Source organism: Poecilia mexicana, unplaced genomic scaffold (assembly GCF_051168715.1).
Source record: "Poecilia mexicana isolate PSO_F unplaced genomic scaffold, ASM5116871v1 scaffold_15, whole genome shotgun sequence".
Lineage (NCBI taxonomy): Eukaryota > Metazoa > Chordata > Actinopteri > Cyprinodontiformes > Poeciliidae > Poecilia > Poecilia mexicana.
In genome coordinates, this window is record NW_028263384.1 from 22,765,322 (window position 1) to 22,779,981 (window position 14,660).

Below are 14,660 nucleotides of genomic sequence, written 5' to 3' on the forward strand. Positions count from 1 at the left end.
TCAATAAAGCTTCATTGGAACAAATGTCCTCTAATTATTGGTTTCAAACATGGAAAAGTGTGATTTAGGGATGTCTTCTGTTTTTAATGCTTGTTTTATTGTAAAGCACTTTGTGGTTTGTGACCTATGAAAGGTTCTGCATGAAGAAAGTTTCCTGGCTTAATCCTGAGTGAATGTGTTAGTTTGCAATAAGGTTAATTATTTTGGATCCATTTTTATTTGATAATATTCTTGAAAATCCCAAAACTTTTTTGCTGACATCCCTTTTGAATTTTTTTCCCTTACTCCAGTCATTGTGTTGGTGCTTTTTATTTCTACTTGAGGCTGCAGTGTGCCCTGCATGGGATGGGGGGTGGGTCGCCCCCATCTAGAACCGCCTCTGACTCCAACTGTAAATCAGTTATTAAACCGGAGTATCTGAAGATGGCTCCGGACTGAATGAAGTCAGAACCGGAGTAACTCCCTCTCATGTCTGAGATTCCCCACATGTCCGCATGTGACCGTCCACTGTCCGTCCTACCAGCCCGCAGGCTCTGGTTCCGGACGGTAACAGAAACACAAAGAGCGACTTTAACCCGTTAGTCGGTGTTTATCTCTGGACTTTGGAGCTGATAATGGCAGTAGCAGTGTGCTGAAGTGCGTCCAGCTGCCGGACCCCACGATGGATTTCCACGATCTCTGTTCTTTTGAATCTTTCCAGCAATGCTGCGATCAATACGGCTACGGAGGGAACTTCCGGGACGTGGTGGAGCAGGAGTTCCGAAGGTCCAAAGGTAGAGACGGTTCGCCGCGCTGATCGGAGGACAGCTGGATCCAAATATAACAGGCCTGTTTCCTCTGTAACAAACAGGAGTTACATATCTGGATCATGCTGCAGCCACTCTGTACCCGGAGTCTCTGCTCAGAGACTACTTCCGGGACATTTCCACGAATCTGTACGGTGAGAAAAGTCAGAAAGTGTCATTTTTGTGTTTTTTGTTTCATTCGGTACCAGAATACATATCATTAGTTAATAGTGCCACCATCAGGATGGGGAATGGCCCAGAGGACCTCCAGGTCTATCATTCTCCATGTCCGTTTTAACAGAACCGAACTATTTGTACGGTGTAAGAATTCTACGGAAGATAATTAGGACCAAAAAAGTCAGAATTCAGTTTTTAATCCCAGAATTCTTAAAATTTAGATTTTTTTTCCAGAGTTCTCACATTAAAGTCTGAAATCTGACTTTTTTCAAGCTTTTTTTCATTGTCCCTTCATTTATGAAGAGCTGTTTCATTCAACAATAAATAAACAAATAAACAAATAAATACTATTTACAAATAACTAATAAACACTCATGAAATAAAAACAAAAATATGTTTAGTTGGGAACTTTTCCCATCAATCACATTTACTCTATTCATTTCAGAATTCCTTTATGTCCTATATTTTATTATTTTTTTTCATTTATTTGTTTATTTCATAACAATATTTATTTTGTGACACTTTAACCCACTTCACAGAGAAAACTCAACCCTCTCAGTTAATGCTACAGCATGTAATTTTTAAAAAAATATTTTTTTACACATTTGTTGAAACTGTCACTATGTTGTGAGAGTATGGTGTGACACAGATAATCTGCGAAAACATCAAGCTGTGCTTCCTTATCCCAGTGCTAAATAAAATCAACCAATCAAAGCCAGGAGGCGGGTCTTAGTGCAGTCAATCATGTCTATGTATGCACTGCTCCCTTGTTCTCTGCCACAAGTACAGCTTGTTGTGAATGCTAAAGCTGTTAGCTAAGGCTAGTGAACAGTTTGCCTGTAATAATAGATTGTTTCTCCACCAGTAGCACATTTAGCAGCACGTTCACAAGGATGATTGACAGTGCTAAGATCCTCCTCCTTCTCTGATTGGTTGTTTTTGGCGGTGCATTTCTTCAGACAGCTGCAGCAGCTCAGGGAAGAGGTGGAGGAAATTGATTTTTCAAAGATTATCTGTCTCATATTATACTGTCACAATGTGGTGACAGTTTTAACAAAAAAGTTGCATACTGCAGCTTTAGTGAAGTTAAACCTGAAGTACATGAAATACTTCTACAAAATAAGTATCATAAAATAAGCCACTAGTATGAAATGAAATGAAATAAATATAAAAATAAATATTAATACGTTCCTTCAGCCTGGGTTTTATAGCAGCATAATTCTTGAAAAGCTTTTGGCCTTTTACTCTCCAGGAAACCCCCACAGCCACAGTCCCAGCAGCAGCTTGACACACGACACCGTGGAGCGGGTCAGAGACAGGTAGCGCCTCGCCGTGTAACTCAGCAGCTCTGGCATACTCCAGTCCAAATGACTAAAAACTGACTGTCTTCTTGCAGAGTGTTGCAGCATTTCAACACCACCTCCAAAGAATACTCAGTGATCTTCACTTCTGGCTGCACAGCTGCTCTGAAGTTGGTGGCTGAGAGCTTTCCCTGGAGCTCCGGTGCTAAGAGGGAGGCTGGCAGTTTCTTCTGCTATCTCACCGACAGCCACACGTCTGTTGTTGGCATGAGAGGACGGACTGCAGCCCTGGGGGTCGTTGCCCTTCCCGTTGCCCCGCAGGAGCTGAGAACCAGGGCAAAGGACAGAGTTCAGGGAGAAGATGCTTCCTGCCAAACGCCGCACCTTTTCTGCTACCCGGCGCAGAGCAACTTCTCAGGGAGGAAGTATCCTCTCAGCCATGTGAGAGGCATCCAGGCGAGACGCCTCTACCCGGCGTGCGACCTGCCAGGCCGCTGGTTCGTGCTGCTCGATGCAGCTTCGCATGTCGGCTGTTCCCCTCTAAGCCTTCAGGACTGCCCCGCTGATTTCATTCCCATTTCCTTCTACAAGATATTCGGCTTCCCTTCGGGTCTGGGGGCTCTTCTTGTCCGTAACGACGCAGCAGGCATACTAAAAAAGTCTTATTTTGGAGGAGGCACAGCAGCAGCTTACCTTTCTGGAGAGGATTATTATGTGCAGGTGGAAAACATTTCTGACAGGTGAAGTGCTGTAGCCAGTAAAATCCTCTGGATCCTTCGTTTTTATCCTGAGCTGTAACCGGGCCTGTCACAATATACAATAAATCACTTAATCACATAATAAATTAAAACAAGCTCAATAATTTCTGTTTGCATGATTCATTGATTTTCTCTTTTCCCTTTCTCCCAAAACTGGATTAAAAAAGTCTTCAGTCTTTTTGTAGGACAACTTTGTATTAATGTGGAATATTTAAAATGTCTTCCAGTTTCAGAGTTAAATATTCTTTGGAGTTTTTCAGAATGTGTTCTTGCATTTCTATCCCTTTACCATTATATTACTTGAAAATGTTCTCAAAACAACAATATAATCATTTATTGCAATAATTTCTGTGACAGTTTATCATCCGGTAACAAATGTCAGGCCTAACTGTAACATGTTTCATTTCTCTGATAAAGATTTGAAGACGGCACTGTCTCCTTCTTGGACATCATCGCTTTAAACCATGCGTTTGAATCTCTTTACAGGATAACAGGTTAGACTTGTTATTTTTTAATATCAGAATCATAAAGCATCCAGTTTATTCCTGATGGGAACCTGAAACTGTTTTCGTCTTTATCTGTTTTCGCCTGCAGGGAGCATGCACAACATCCAGCAGCACACTTTTGGCTTGGCACGCTACACTTATATGCTGCTCTCAAGTCTTTGCCATGGCAACGGTAGACCGGTGGCGCAGATATACACCGAGGGCCAGTTTGAGAGTCCAATCACTCAGGGAGCAATCCTGAACTTTAACCTCCTGGATTCAAGTGGACAGATAATTGGGTACTCACAGGTACATGTGATTGAAGGGATTCATTTCATATTTTAATTGCTTAATTAATGCATGTTTATGCATAGGAAGCTCTGGGAAATGCTACAGCAGTCCTCTCTGTCTCTTTGCTGCTAGGTGGACAGAATGGCCAGTCTGTACAACATTCATGTGAGAACTGGTTGCTTCTGCAACACCGGGGCCTGCCAGGCCTTCCTCGGCATCTCCAGCCAGCAGATGAAGAGAAACCTGCAGGTAGGAGGAGCAAACGTTTTCACCTTCAGCTTTTTTATATTTGAGCATTTCACTGGAAATGCTCAAATAATAAGACAAAGTAGCACAGAATTGTGAACTAGAAGAAAACGATGCATTTCACCCCCAATCCAAATCCAATAACTCTTTTTCTAACACCTGGAAATAGGCTTGTTTTAAGGTAGAGCCATAATGTTTTTCCTCTTGGATTAACTGGTTATTTCCTGTGTTTGTTTCCGCTCTGGGGGTCCAACACTGTGCCACCCGGAGACTTTAAATCTGCAAAATATTGATCGACACCTGATATAAAGTCTCTACAAAATCCATGGAAAGCTATAAAAACGACTCCGACTTCCTGTTTTCTCTCTCTTTTGAGGAGAGAGAGGTTGAGAAATTTCACAAGTATTAATCTTCCGAGCAGAAATAAAATCCTCTCAGTGTCGCACATAGTTTGTGATGCTTTAAGGTATTTCATAATTGAATCCTGAGAGATGTGCCCGGAGAACAAAATCTGTTAACAATCCACTCAGATTGGACTTGTTTTTATTTTTGCCTCAGAAAATAATCTGGTTAAAACCCTAAAATATCACAGTCAGGCTGTGAACTACTTCAACCTGAAAAAAAAATACTGTGAAGCTGAAAAAATAAACGTATTCAAAAAGTTTAGCACTCTTTAACCTCAACCTTCCATCAAATAGTTACTATTTGCCTCCATGTTTGTCTTTTCTGGGGTAAAATTCCACACCAGTTAAACATTTCCAAGCTGTTAAATGTCCAACCTGAGCTCCAGTGGGTTGTGCTCAATTTCATTCAGAAATACCCAAATAAATGAGGCTTAATGAATAAAAAGCAGATTTAATGTCATCATGTGTCAAACTCAAGGCCTGGGGGCCAAATCCGGCCCGCCTCAGCTTCTTATGCGGCCCTCTAGACTCTAGGCAGATACACAACAGTCATGCAGTCAAATGTTATTTAATCAATCAAATCAAAGCAGTTTTTATCTGTATACTGCCAAATTACATCAATCATCCTTCCGTCGCAGATATTCACACAAAATCAGCAGATCGCCGCACTTTTTTGTGTTACTTTAATTTTGAGTTTATTCCGCAAAAAATGTTCAAAAACATTAGTTTTAATGACTAACTCCCACCTGCAGGTGGCAGTATTTCGTACTTCAACTACTCCTGCCTCAGTCTTAGTGGGTGTCAAGTTATAGTTTGTGATCAAACAGCGAATAACAAAAAAAAGCCACATTGACAGCCATACAAAAGTGCAAATATCACAAAATTTCTTCATTTATTTCTAAATTAGCTCCACAAAATCTGTTATTTTGATTGCAAAAAGCCACAAAAACAACCAAAATTCTTAAAGGACTGATTAATGTGAAAAGATGTTCAATATTATTTAACTTTAAGAAGTACTCATCGAAATCAAGGAGGCCTTTTATTAATAATTTAAAAGTTTTTTAACGGGTTTTATCAATAAATTCTCCCACAACCAAACCTTGAGAAGATTCCTGATCTTCATCCTGATCTTGACCCAAAATAAGTTACGTAGATGAGTGTGACACCGCTGATCTGAGACAATATAAAGGTAATGTAAGCAGTCTGTGTCCAGCATGTGTGGGGTCTGCAGAGCTGATTGTTTGTTGCAGTCTGGTTGTATTTCTTGAGAAGAAGTTTGTGATTATGCACCACTTCGTGTTGCTTCATCACAAAACCCCAATAAAAACATTTAAGTTTTTGGTTTCAACGTAACAAAATGTGAAAAAGTTTGAAGGATAGAAATTCTTTTGCTGCATGAAAATGAAAGACAGTGAAGGTGAAATGAAGCATGTTTTTTTTTATTTTACTCTACAAGGCAGGTCATGTCTGCGGGGACAACATGGACTTGGTGGACGGCCAGCCGACCGGATCCGTCCGCGTGTCCTTCGGCTACATGTCCACCTTCGAAGACTGTCAAAAGTTCCTGAAGTTTGTTGCCGAGTGCTTCGTGGAGAAACCCGTCACGGTAGACCAAGTCAGGCTGCAGAAGCTGAAAACAGCCGGGTCGCCATCAGAGGAATCCAATGAACACCCTTCAGTTGAAATTTCTAATGGACAAATCCACAAAGGAGCTGAGAAGAAATCCGCAGAAGCGTCTCGGAAAAGATTTGGACATGGAGGCTCAAAGCGCCCCGGGGAGGCTTACACGCTGACCAACATCTATATTTACCCCATCAAATCCTGCAGCGCATACGAGGTTGGAGCGCATAACTCAGCTTCTTGTCTTTGTGTGGTTCTCTGGGTGTGATTGGACCCTGTGCTGCTCTTCGTGCAGGTGCAGGACTGGCCGGTGGGGCCGCTGGGTTTGCTGTACGACAGAGGCTGGATGGTGGTGAACCACAACGGTGTGTGTCTGAGTCAGAAGAGGGAGACGCGTTTATGCCTCATTCGCCCACAAGTCCACCTCGCCGCAAACAAATTGTTCCTGCAGGCGTCGGGTCAGAGAGTCTCTGCACGTCTCACTGAAAATAAATTCACTGCCTAACAAGGAAAGTCTCAATCAGGCGAATTTTCCTGTAAGAGGATTTTCCCTCTTCTCCCTCTTTGCCCTGCAGGGATGGAGAGCGTGTCGGTCCCCCTGGAAGACGACGTTCGGCTGCATGCAGACTCTCGTGTGTGTCACAGTAAAGTTTGCGGGGACAGGTGAAAACACATCGACATTTTCCTCTTCTGTCAGTGCTGCCTTTTTTTTTCTTGTCTGGGCCTCCTTCTCTCTGCTTCTTAGAAAAGTCTTGTTGTCCTCAACTTTTAATAGCCAAACAAACAATAGGAAGGAGATATTAATCTCCTTTGACATATCCCCACATGACATGTCACCATAAAAAAAAGAAGAAGAAGAAACGCTATTTACTCACTGATTCTTGGATTAGATGTCGCAGCAAATAGCAGGAAGCATGAAGCTCTGAAGAAATGCCTCCTGGGCCTCCTGAAAATAATCTTCTTGTCTCCCAGGGTGGAGACGATGGACTGCGGAGACGAGGCTGCATCATGGCTTTCAGACTTCCTGGGACAGCCGTGCCGCCTGATAAGACAACGTCCTGATTACACACGAGAAATGAAGAAGAAGCCAGTCGACGGTAGCTACAGCAAAACTATCCATCCAGTGTCTATACCTGCTTATCCGGGTTGAGGGGGCCTGGTGTCGATGTCCAGGTCCATCACAGGACAACATGGAGACACACAGGACAAACTACCAGCACACACTCAGATAGAGCAGCTCAGGCAGACCAGATAAGCCATCAGTCATGTATGAAACTATGAATACATGGGAACAGGGCCGGTCCAAGGCTTTTTGGGTTTTTCATCATGATACCCCCCCACCCCCCTCTCCTACACCTACATGTCAACCATTTATAATCTACTCTATGTGTGCAACATACCTGCTATCATTAGCATCATTTTAAATTAGCTTACATCATACCAGTGTTATTATTGTTGATTTTCACATTAGAAAAGCAGCAAACTTGAAAAATATATATACTGAATTTGAAAGGCAGACTGGTATTTAAAACCATGTTATTTTAAAATCAGCTGATAAATTTAAAGTTAACAAGTTTGAGATTTTATTTTTCTCCAACAGTGGCAGCAGCAAACAACAGGAAGGTATTAACCTATTATTTGTGTAACGACTATAAAAGTAATATTTGCATTCTTTTTAAGTGTCCTAGCACTTCGTTTGTATTATTTAATGCTATTTTATTCATTTGAGTCAAACTAGATATAACACAGCTCAGTAATTTAATAATTTGTCACAAAAAATACGCTGTCAACTTCATCTGTAAGTTTTCCTTCATTTTTTAGGGCTGAGTCCTTATAACAACAATAAGAAGAACAATATATTTTTATTTGTATTGCATTTTTTTTAAAAACCCAGACACTTCACAGAATCAACCAAAAATTATAAAATGAAAACACTTGATATTACAAAACCCAGGATAAGTTTAAATAATACACACATTTAATTATGATAATAATAATAGTAATAATAATAATAATAATAATAATAATAATAATAATAATACATTTATTCCCTGCCAGGGTCTCACTGTAGCACACTGGTTTGCATTCCTGTATTGTTGCAGCTCTTAATAACTCAAAGTAAAGCTTTACTGGGATATTTGTGAGATTTATAGTATAAATTGCTCAGTAGCTTGGAGGTGCAATCAAACAAACCCAGATGATAAAATCAATACCTCCATGTTTTCAATTACAAAAGAACCTGGTGTTTTCTGTAGATTTAAATGTTTCTTTAGAGATCAGTAGTTTTTCTTTGAGTCCTTCGCTGTTCCAGCTTTATAATTTCAGATTTTGTGTTGATGGACTGAATAACACCACCAACCATGAATATAAAAGGTGTTTTTTTTATTGCCTCATAACTTTATCTGTGTTCCTCTGTGACTATTAAACCCACCGCTCTTCCACAAATAAACAAAACTTCTGTTGATCCCTCTTCTTCAAATGCTCATAGATTATGCCCGTTCTATTGATTATCATCCTTTTGTCTGGAAACGCCACATTTTAATTTCTCTCCAGTTTTCAGCTGATATCCCCTCCCCTGTGGAGCGTTACGATTATCGTCAAGGTTCCACTAAAGTAAAAGGTTTTCAAGGGCTCTCGCCTTCTCTGATTGTTATTAAGAGGCAATAACTCTGAAAGAAATTAGTCAAACAAAAGGATGCATGCTGAGAATTAAAGAGGTCATGTTATCCTTTTGGGTTAGGAACTTTCATTTGATGGATTAAATCCTTGTTTTATGTAAAACGTCTTCAAGGTTAGAAAGGAGAGAAAAAATCGATGTAAAAGCTGCAGTTCTCCACAGGAAGCTCCTGACCTGCGTGAACCGCCTCTCTGCAGCGCGTTTCAGCTTGATTGACTCTGTTTTGCCTCAGACTTAGAGTCAAATTCACAAAGACAAAAAATACTCAATTTACATGTCAACAAAATAAAATAATCACCAGGTGAATAATAGATATCTTGGCTGTGTAGAATATAAACTCCTGATAAAATTACAGATTTGTAAGACTTTGGAAATTCACCATGAGAAATCATTTCTAGGTTTGGACGATATATCGGCTTTAATATCGGTATCAGACGATTTTTTTAAACATACTATCGCTGTGATAGTTGAAGCTAAACACCAATGATTATTTACATCTTGTTGCTGTTTGCCACATAATATTTGTTTGTTTAGTTGCTAATCGTCATGCATCGATTATTGAAATAATCATCAATTAAATTATTTGTTTATTTTTCAGCTGAATTGTACAGAAATTATTTATTATGGTTTGCAAAACCTGAAGTTTGAACATTTGAGGGAAAATTGTAGAATTTTTATAACTTCTTACATTTTTTGCATCTGTTTTAAACTTTTCACACCCTAATTGTGTGAAAAACTTTTAAAAAATAAATGTAAGATGGCTTTTTTCCCATCGAGAGCTAATGAACTGAACCCTGAGAGTTTTTCTTCAGGAGCTTATCGAGAGTAGAGAGCGTTTATTCTGAAATCGTTGCTTCTGCCGCAAGTCTTTTTCCAGCTTAAGCTTAAAGAAATCGAATATTTCTTCCACCCTTCATTTACCCACAATGCAATAGATACATCCTTTTCGCTGATCCTCCATTACTGGAGCAGACCCGTGTCTTTCGTCATTTGTAATCCAGGCTTTCTTTTCAGTGTTTTGTCTTCAGACTCAGCCTGAGATAGTTGGGATGGCGTCATCTGGGCGATCCGCTCGGCTTTAACTCACCAAACTTTCCTGTTTTCACAAGTTGAGACGTTCATCCCCCAGGAGAAAAATCCTCAGCATTTATGTCGGCACTGGGCCGCTGTTTGGGACGTTCCACATTAAGAAAGATGGCTGCATATTAAAGAGATTTATTAATTTGAAACACATATATAGAACCCGAATTCTCCTTTCATGGTTTCTTGAAAAAGTGTTTTTATCCTCAGATCGTTTTCTCATTTACTCACCTCATATTTACAAACTTTTATGTATTTATAGTTATTCATCTCAATGGGAAGTGGAAACATGATTTTTTAAATGTTTTACAAAATACAAAATCTGAAAAGTGTGGCAGGCATTTGCAGCCAGCCTTCCTGTGCCGAGTACATCACAGTTACAAACCCACCTTGTGCTGCAGGTTCTTCTTTACTAAAAGACTGGGCAGAGAGTGTCATAAATTGTGTTAATCTTGCCACAAATTCTCAAGTAGGTCAATATCTGGGCTTTGACTGGGCCATTCTAAAATGCTTTTATCTGAATGGCTGCATGTTTGGATTTTGTTGTGTGGCTGGAAGGTAAAACTCTGCCTCCATCTCCAGTTTTCTCCAGCTGGTTTCCCTTCATCTTTATCTCCATCCATCATCCCATCAGCTCTGACCAGCTTCCTGTCTCTGCTGGAGAAAATGATCCCCACAGTATGATGCTGTGGTTCTATAAGCTCCTAAAGAAAAAACTCTCAGATTTCAGTTTATTAGCTCTCGATTTACAAACAGGACTTTTTATGGATTTTCTGCAATTCTCGAAAATGTTTCTGTTGATTTATTGCAAATAAACCTAATAGTCAAAAACATTTGGTTTAAGTGATGCAGACTCCCACCTGCAGGTGGCAGTATTTCTCACTGCTAGTCCTGCTGCTTCAGTTTTACTTAATGTCATCTGTGATCGATGTGGCGAGTAACGAAAATCAAAGTTCTGTAAAGTTGCGGACGGTGCCTTTTTTTGTCAGGAGGATTGAGACAAATAATCTGAAAAAAATGTAGCTCCTTTGTCTAACCAGAAACAACCAATCAGAGACAGGAGGCGGGCCTTATCGCTGTCAATCACCCCTTTGCGTGCGTTGGCTCTGCAGCTAGCAGAGCCTGCTGTGAATGCTAAGGCTAGTTAGCATGGCCACCAGTGAGGACGGACAAATGTTTTTCCTGTAATGGTTAAGTTGTTTCTCTGCCATAGGCACATTTAGCAGCAAGTACAGGAGGCTTATGGACAGCGTGGTAAATGTCTTCAAACAGCAGCAGCAGCTCAGGGAGGAAGTGGAGGAGATCAAACTTTTCACAGATCTGTCTCATAACAAACTAATTTTAACAAATACATAGAAAACTTTGTTACATAAAGCAGCTTTAAAGAATGTGGACTGGACAGAAATAATGTCCAGTTTCTGTCCAGTCCACGTTCTTTAAAGCTGCTATCTGACTATCTGTCCAGTCTGTGTGCTTATTTTATTTTCTCATATTTCTATTTCTGCATGGAGATTTTGGAAGGGGTAAAGTATAGCAAATATTTCTAAAGTAGAACCACAAAGTCTGTGATTTTGATCATAAGAACAATCTCAAAATCCTTTAAATCCTGCATTATCTTTTGTGGTTGTAATGTGACAAAATGTGAAAAAATAGCCCTGTAGCTCCTCTTTGTTGCTGGAAGGGAAACATATTCATGACTGATGTTTCTGTCTCACTCATAATTCCCTCTCATATTATATTTTCCCAGTAAACATTTGATCAGCATTGATGAATTTACTCAAATCACCTTTTTATCCACCAATCAGCATAAGACTTCATTTTTTATGATTTCTCTGTGGAAGGAGTTTGCAGAAACTGTAAATGAGAATGTTTTTCCTGAAATGAAACAAATCTTTCTTCTCTAGCTGCCGACTCCCCGCTCCTCTCCCTGGTGAACGAAGCTCAGTATCTCATGATCAACCGTGCCAGCGTGGCGCTCATTCAGGATCTAATGAGCAGCAGGTTGGAACACACAACACTTTATTCCTCGCTCCGGGACGCATTGACGTCCGCACATTTACATCACAGTGGCTCTTTTGATGCAGCGCGGGGAAAAATGGCATGTAATTTCCACACACGCTCCCCTCCGCAGGCAGGACGGCTGTGAGGGCCATCAGCTCCTCCACACGCAGAGCGTCATCAGCCGCTTCCGCGCCAATTTAGTCATCGCTGGAGCAGAACCCTTTGAGGAGGATAATTGGTCACACTTGATTATTGGCGACACACGGTTCATGGTGAGCAGAGGGGACATTTTCCAGAACACCTGGTGGAAGCAGGAGTGAAATGAACTTCTCTGTGTGGTCAACCAAAAGGTCGCAGGTCGCTGCGGGAGGTGCCAGATGATTGGAGTAGACCAGGACACCGGAACCAAAACCAAAGAGCCGCTCATCAGTCTGTCTGCATACCGGACCGGGAAGGTGGGTTCAAAACAGTCACAGTCACCTGCGTGCTGTCTGTTGGTTTTATTGAGCAAGTGCTTGAAAATATTGTCTAATAAGTTTATTCTTGTGAACTGTAGGTGACCTTTGGTGTGTATCTGAGTCACCAGGATCCTGAGGGCTCTGCCAGAGCCAACGTCCTCTCTGTTGGGTCACTCATCCGGGCCGAGCCACACAATTACTGAACTGATCATCTGTAACAGCCTCTGTTTATTCCACACTGCAAAAACACAAAATCCTACAAAGAATTTTCTGTTGACTTTCTAGTTCAAATATCTCAATACTCTTAAAAGAAGACAAAACTCACTCATGAGTAACATTTCAGGAAGATAGAGGAGCTTGTTTTATGTCAGTAATTTCTGAATTTTGATGAAAATGTGTAGATTATTTCTCTAATAACAGAAAAAATGTCTTATTAGTGAAATAATCTACCAGTGGAACTAGCACCCTATATCTATACTCATCAAGAATTACTGACTTAAATCAAGCTCCTATATCTAAGCTAGTTTTGTCTTATTTCAAGTGTACTGAAGTATTTACTAGAAACTAGACCAAAAATATTTCGGTACATTAATTTTTTTTTTTTTTTTGCAGTGTACATACAGCTGTGGCCTTTTATCCTCTCTGGAGGATAAAATTATCTTATCCTGCAGATTTTCTGCTGTGATTTTCTGACTGTGTTTGTTGTCCCGGTCAGCTCTGTCGAGTATCATCACGAAGCTCTGGTGGATTAAATAAATCAGTTTAGTGTCATTAAAATTGCACTGCAGAACCACAAATATTACCACATTTTTTGGTCTGGTTTCTAGAGCAAATATCTTAGTGTAGCAGTGTGATGTTATTACACTAGATTGCCAAGTGCAACGCTATTCCAGTAGGAACTCATCTGAATAGTACCAGCTTTTATTTTGAAAAGACGGCAGATCCATTGTAAACAGCGGGTAACTTCCTGTTTCAAAATTATTATTTTTATTTAAATTTGGTGTGTTATAAAGGAAAATGTAAATTGTTATCTCTACTGTTAAACATATTGAGTTCATATATTGTTGTTTTGAGTGTCAGTTTGGGGTTTAAGAAGAACAATTAACGGGGCTCCACTATACTTCATGAAAGGTTTCCCACGATCTCCGTCGCGCTCTTTCTGTTTGAATCCCGTGTGGGAGAAGACGCTGTGAAGCACCGTGCGGAGAAAGAGCCTGTTTTTTACTTTTCTTTTTCTGCTATTTAATGCAGGAATATTAAAGGTGCCTTCAAGATCAGCTGTTGTCTGGCTGTTATTCCCACAAGACACAACGCAGATTCAATTACGCTACATTAGCACACTAGAAATAAGTCAAAAATAACTCAAATAATTTTTCAGCAAGATACATGAGCTTGCTTTAGGTCAATAATTCCTTAATATTGATGAAAAAGTTCTGATTCCACTGGCAGATTATTTCCATAAGAAGACATTTCTCCGAGTTATAAGTGAGATAATTTAAGTGAATAACCAGTTCTTTTTTTTTTCAAAATCAGGAATTATTGACTTAAAACCAGCTCCTATATCTTACTGAAAAGTTATTTGTAACTTATTTTTGTCTTAGTTTAAATTAAATGCACTAAAATATTCTCATTGGAAACACCAGAAATAAGATTTTCCGTTTTTGCAGTGTATCCAGTTAACAGACATGTAGGACAGGAACTTTGACAGCAGTTGGTCTTCTCCTGTAATCCTCTGTGAAGTCAATTTATACCCCAAAGGAAGCAAAAGTTCATAGAGACTGGTCGATTTAAAAAGTAAAGAATAAATCATAAAAATACTGAAGTTACATCAATTTCAAAGTAATACCTACTCAATAAATGTTTTTAAATGAAATACTGAAATCTTCTAAAAAATTCGTACCAGGGCTGGAAACAAATGTTTCTGCATCTGTAAACTGCTTGCTGTGATCTTTGTAGCCTCTTTCCTCCTGTTTTATATTAACTTCATGTTGTTCTGTTCTGAAACATCATCACTGATTTATCACAGGAACCTGCAGGACACAGTTAACATGCAGGTTTCTGAGAGGAAGCCGCAGCCCCGTCCTGCAGAGGACCAACATCCACAGGAGAAAAACACCTGCAGGAAATCTGACGCTGGGTTTTTACTGCTGTTATAAAACAAACATTTTCTCTTGTTGCACTTTGATTTACATAATCAGAAAAACGCTCTAGTAACTCATTGATTGTTTCCTCCTTTCAGCTTTATTGGTCAAGATTGTTTTCACAAGCAAATTATTTGAATGAGGTTTTGAGACACAACACAACAAATATATAAACTTTAAAGGAAATAAAATAGGGATGAAGGGAAAATGTCCATGTATTTGCTGACATTTTAAAA

The 14,660-nt window shown here is 39.8% G+C and overlaps 1 protein-coding gene across 1 annotated transcript; it reads left to right on the forward strand.

Annotated features, from left to right (window-relative positions):
• Positions 1-353: 353 nt before the first annotated feature.
• mocos (molybdenum cofactor sulfurase) lies at positions 354-13,560 on the forward strand. The gene is made up of 15 exons (XM_015008496.2): positions 354-773; positions 851-940; positions 2,215-2,281; positions 2,359-3,003; positions 3,439-3,515; positions 3,616-3,815; positions 3,930-4,046; positions 5,904-6,284; positions 6,363-6,525; positions 6,643-6,730; positions 7,040-7,164; positions 11,729-11,825; positions 11,956-12,097; positions 12,176-12,280; positions 12,382-13,560. The coding sequence occupies exons 1-15, from the start codon at positions 662-664 to the stop codon at positions 12,484-12,486; spliced, it is 2,514 nt and encodes an 837-aa protein (XP_014863982.2). The 5' UTR covers positions 354-661; the 3' UTR covers positions 12,487-13,560.
• Positions 13,561-14,660: the final 1,100 nt, after the last annotated feature.

What these genes read in the sequence shown, in the direction of transcription:
- mocos (XM_015008496.2), top strand. Translation starts at nt 662, where the DNA reads ATGGATTTCCACGATCTCTGTTCTTTTGAATCTTTCCAGCAATGCTGC. An exon ending in GGAGTTCCGAAGGTCCAAAG is followed by an intron (nt 774 to 850) that starts GTAGAGACGGTT and finishes TGTAACAAACAG; the next exon opens with GAGTTACATATCTGGATCAT. An exon ending in CTGCATACCGGACCGGGAAG is followed by an intron (nt 12,281 to 12,381) that starts GTGGGTTCAAAA and finishes TGTGAACTGTAG; the next exon opens with GTGACCTTTGGTGTGTATCT.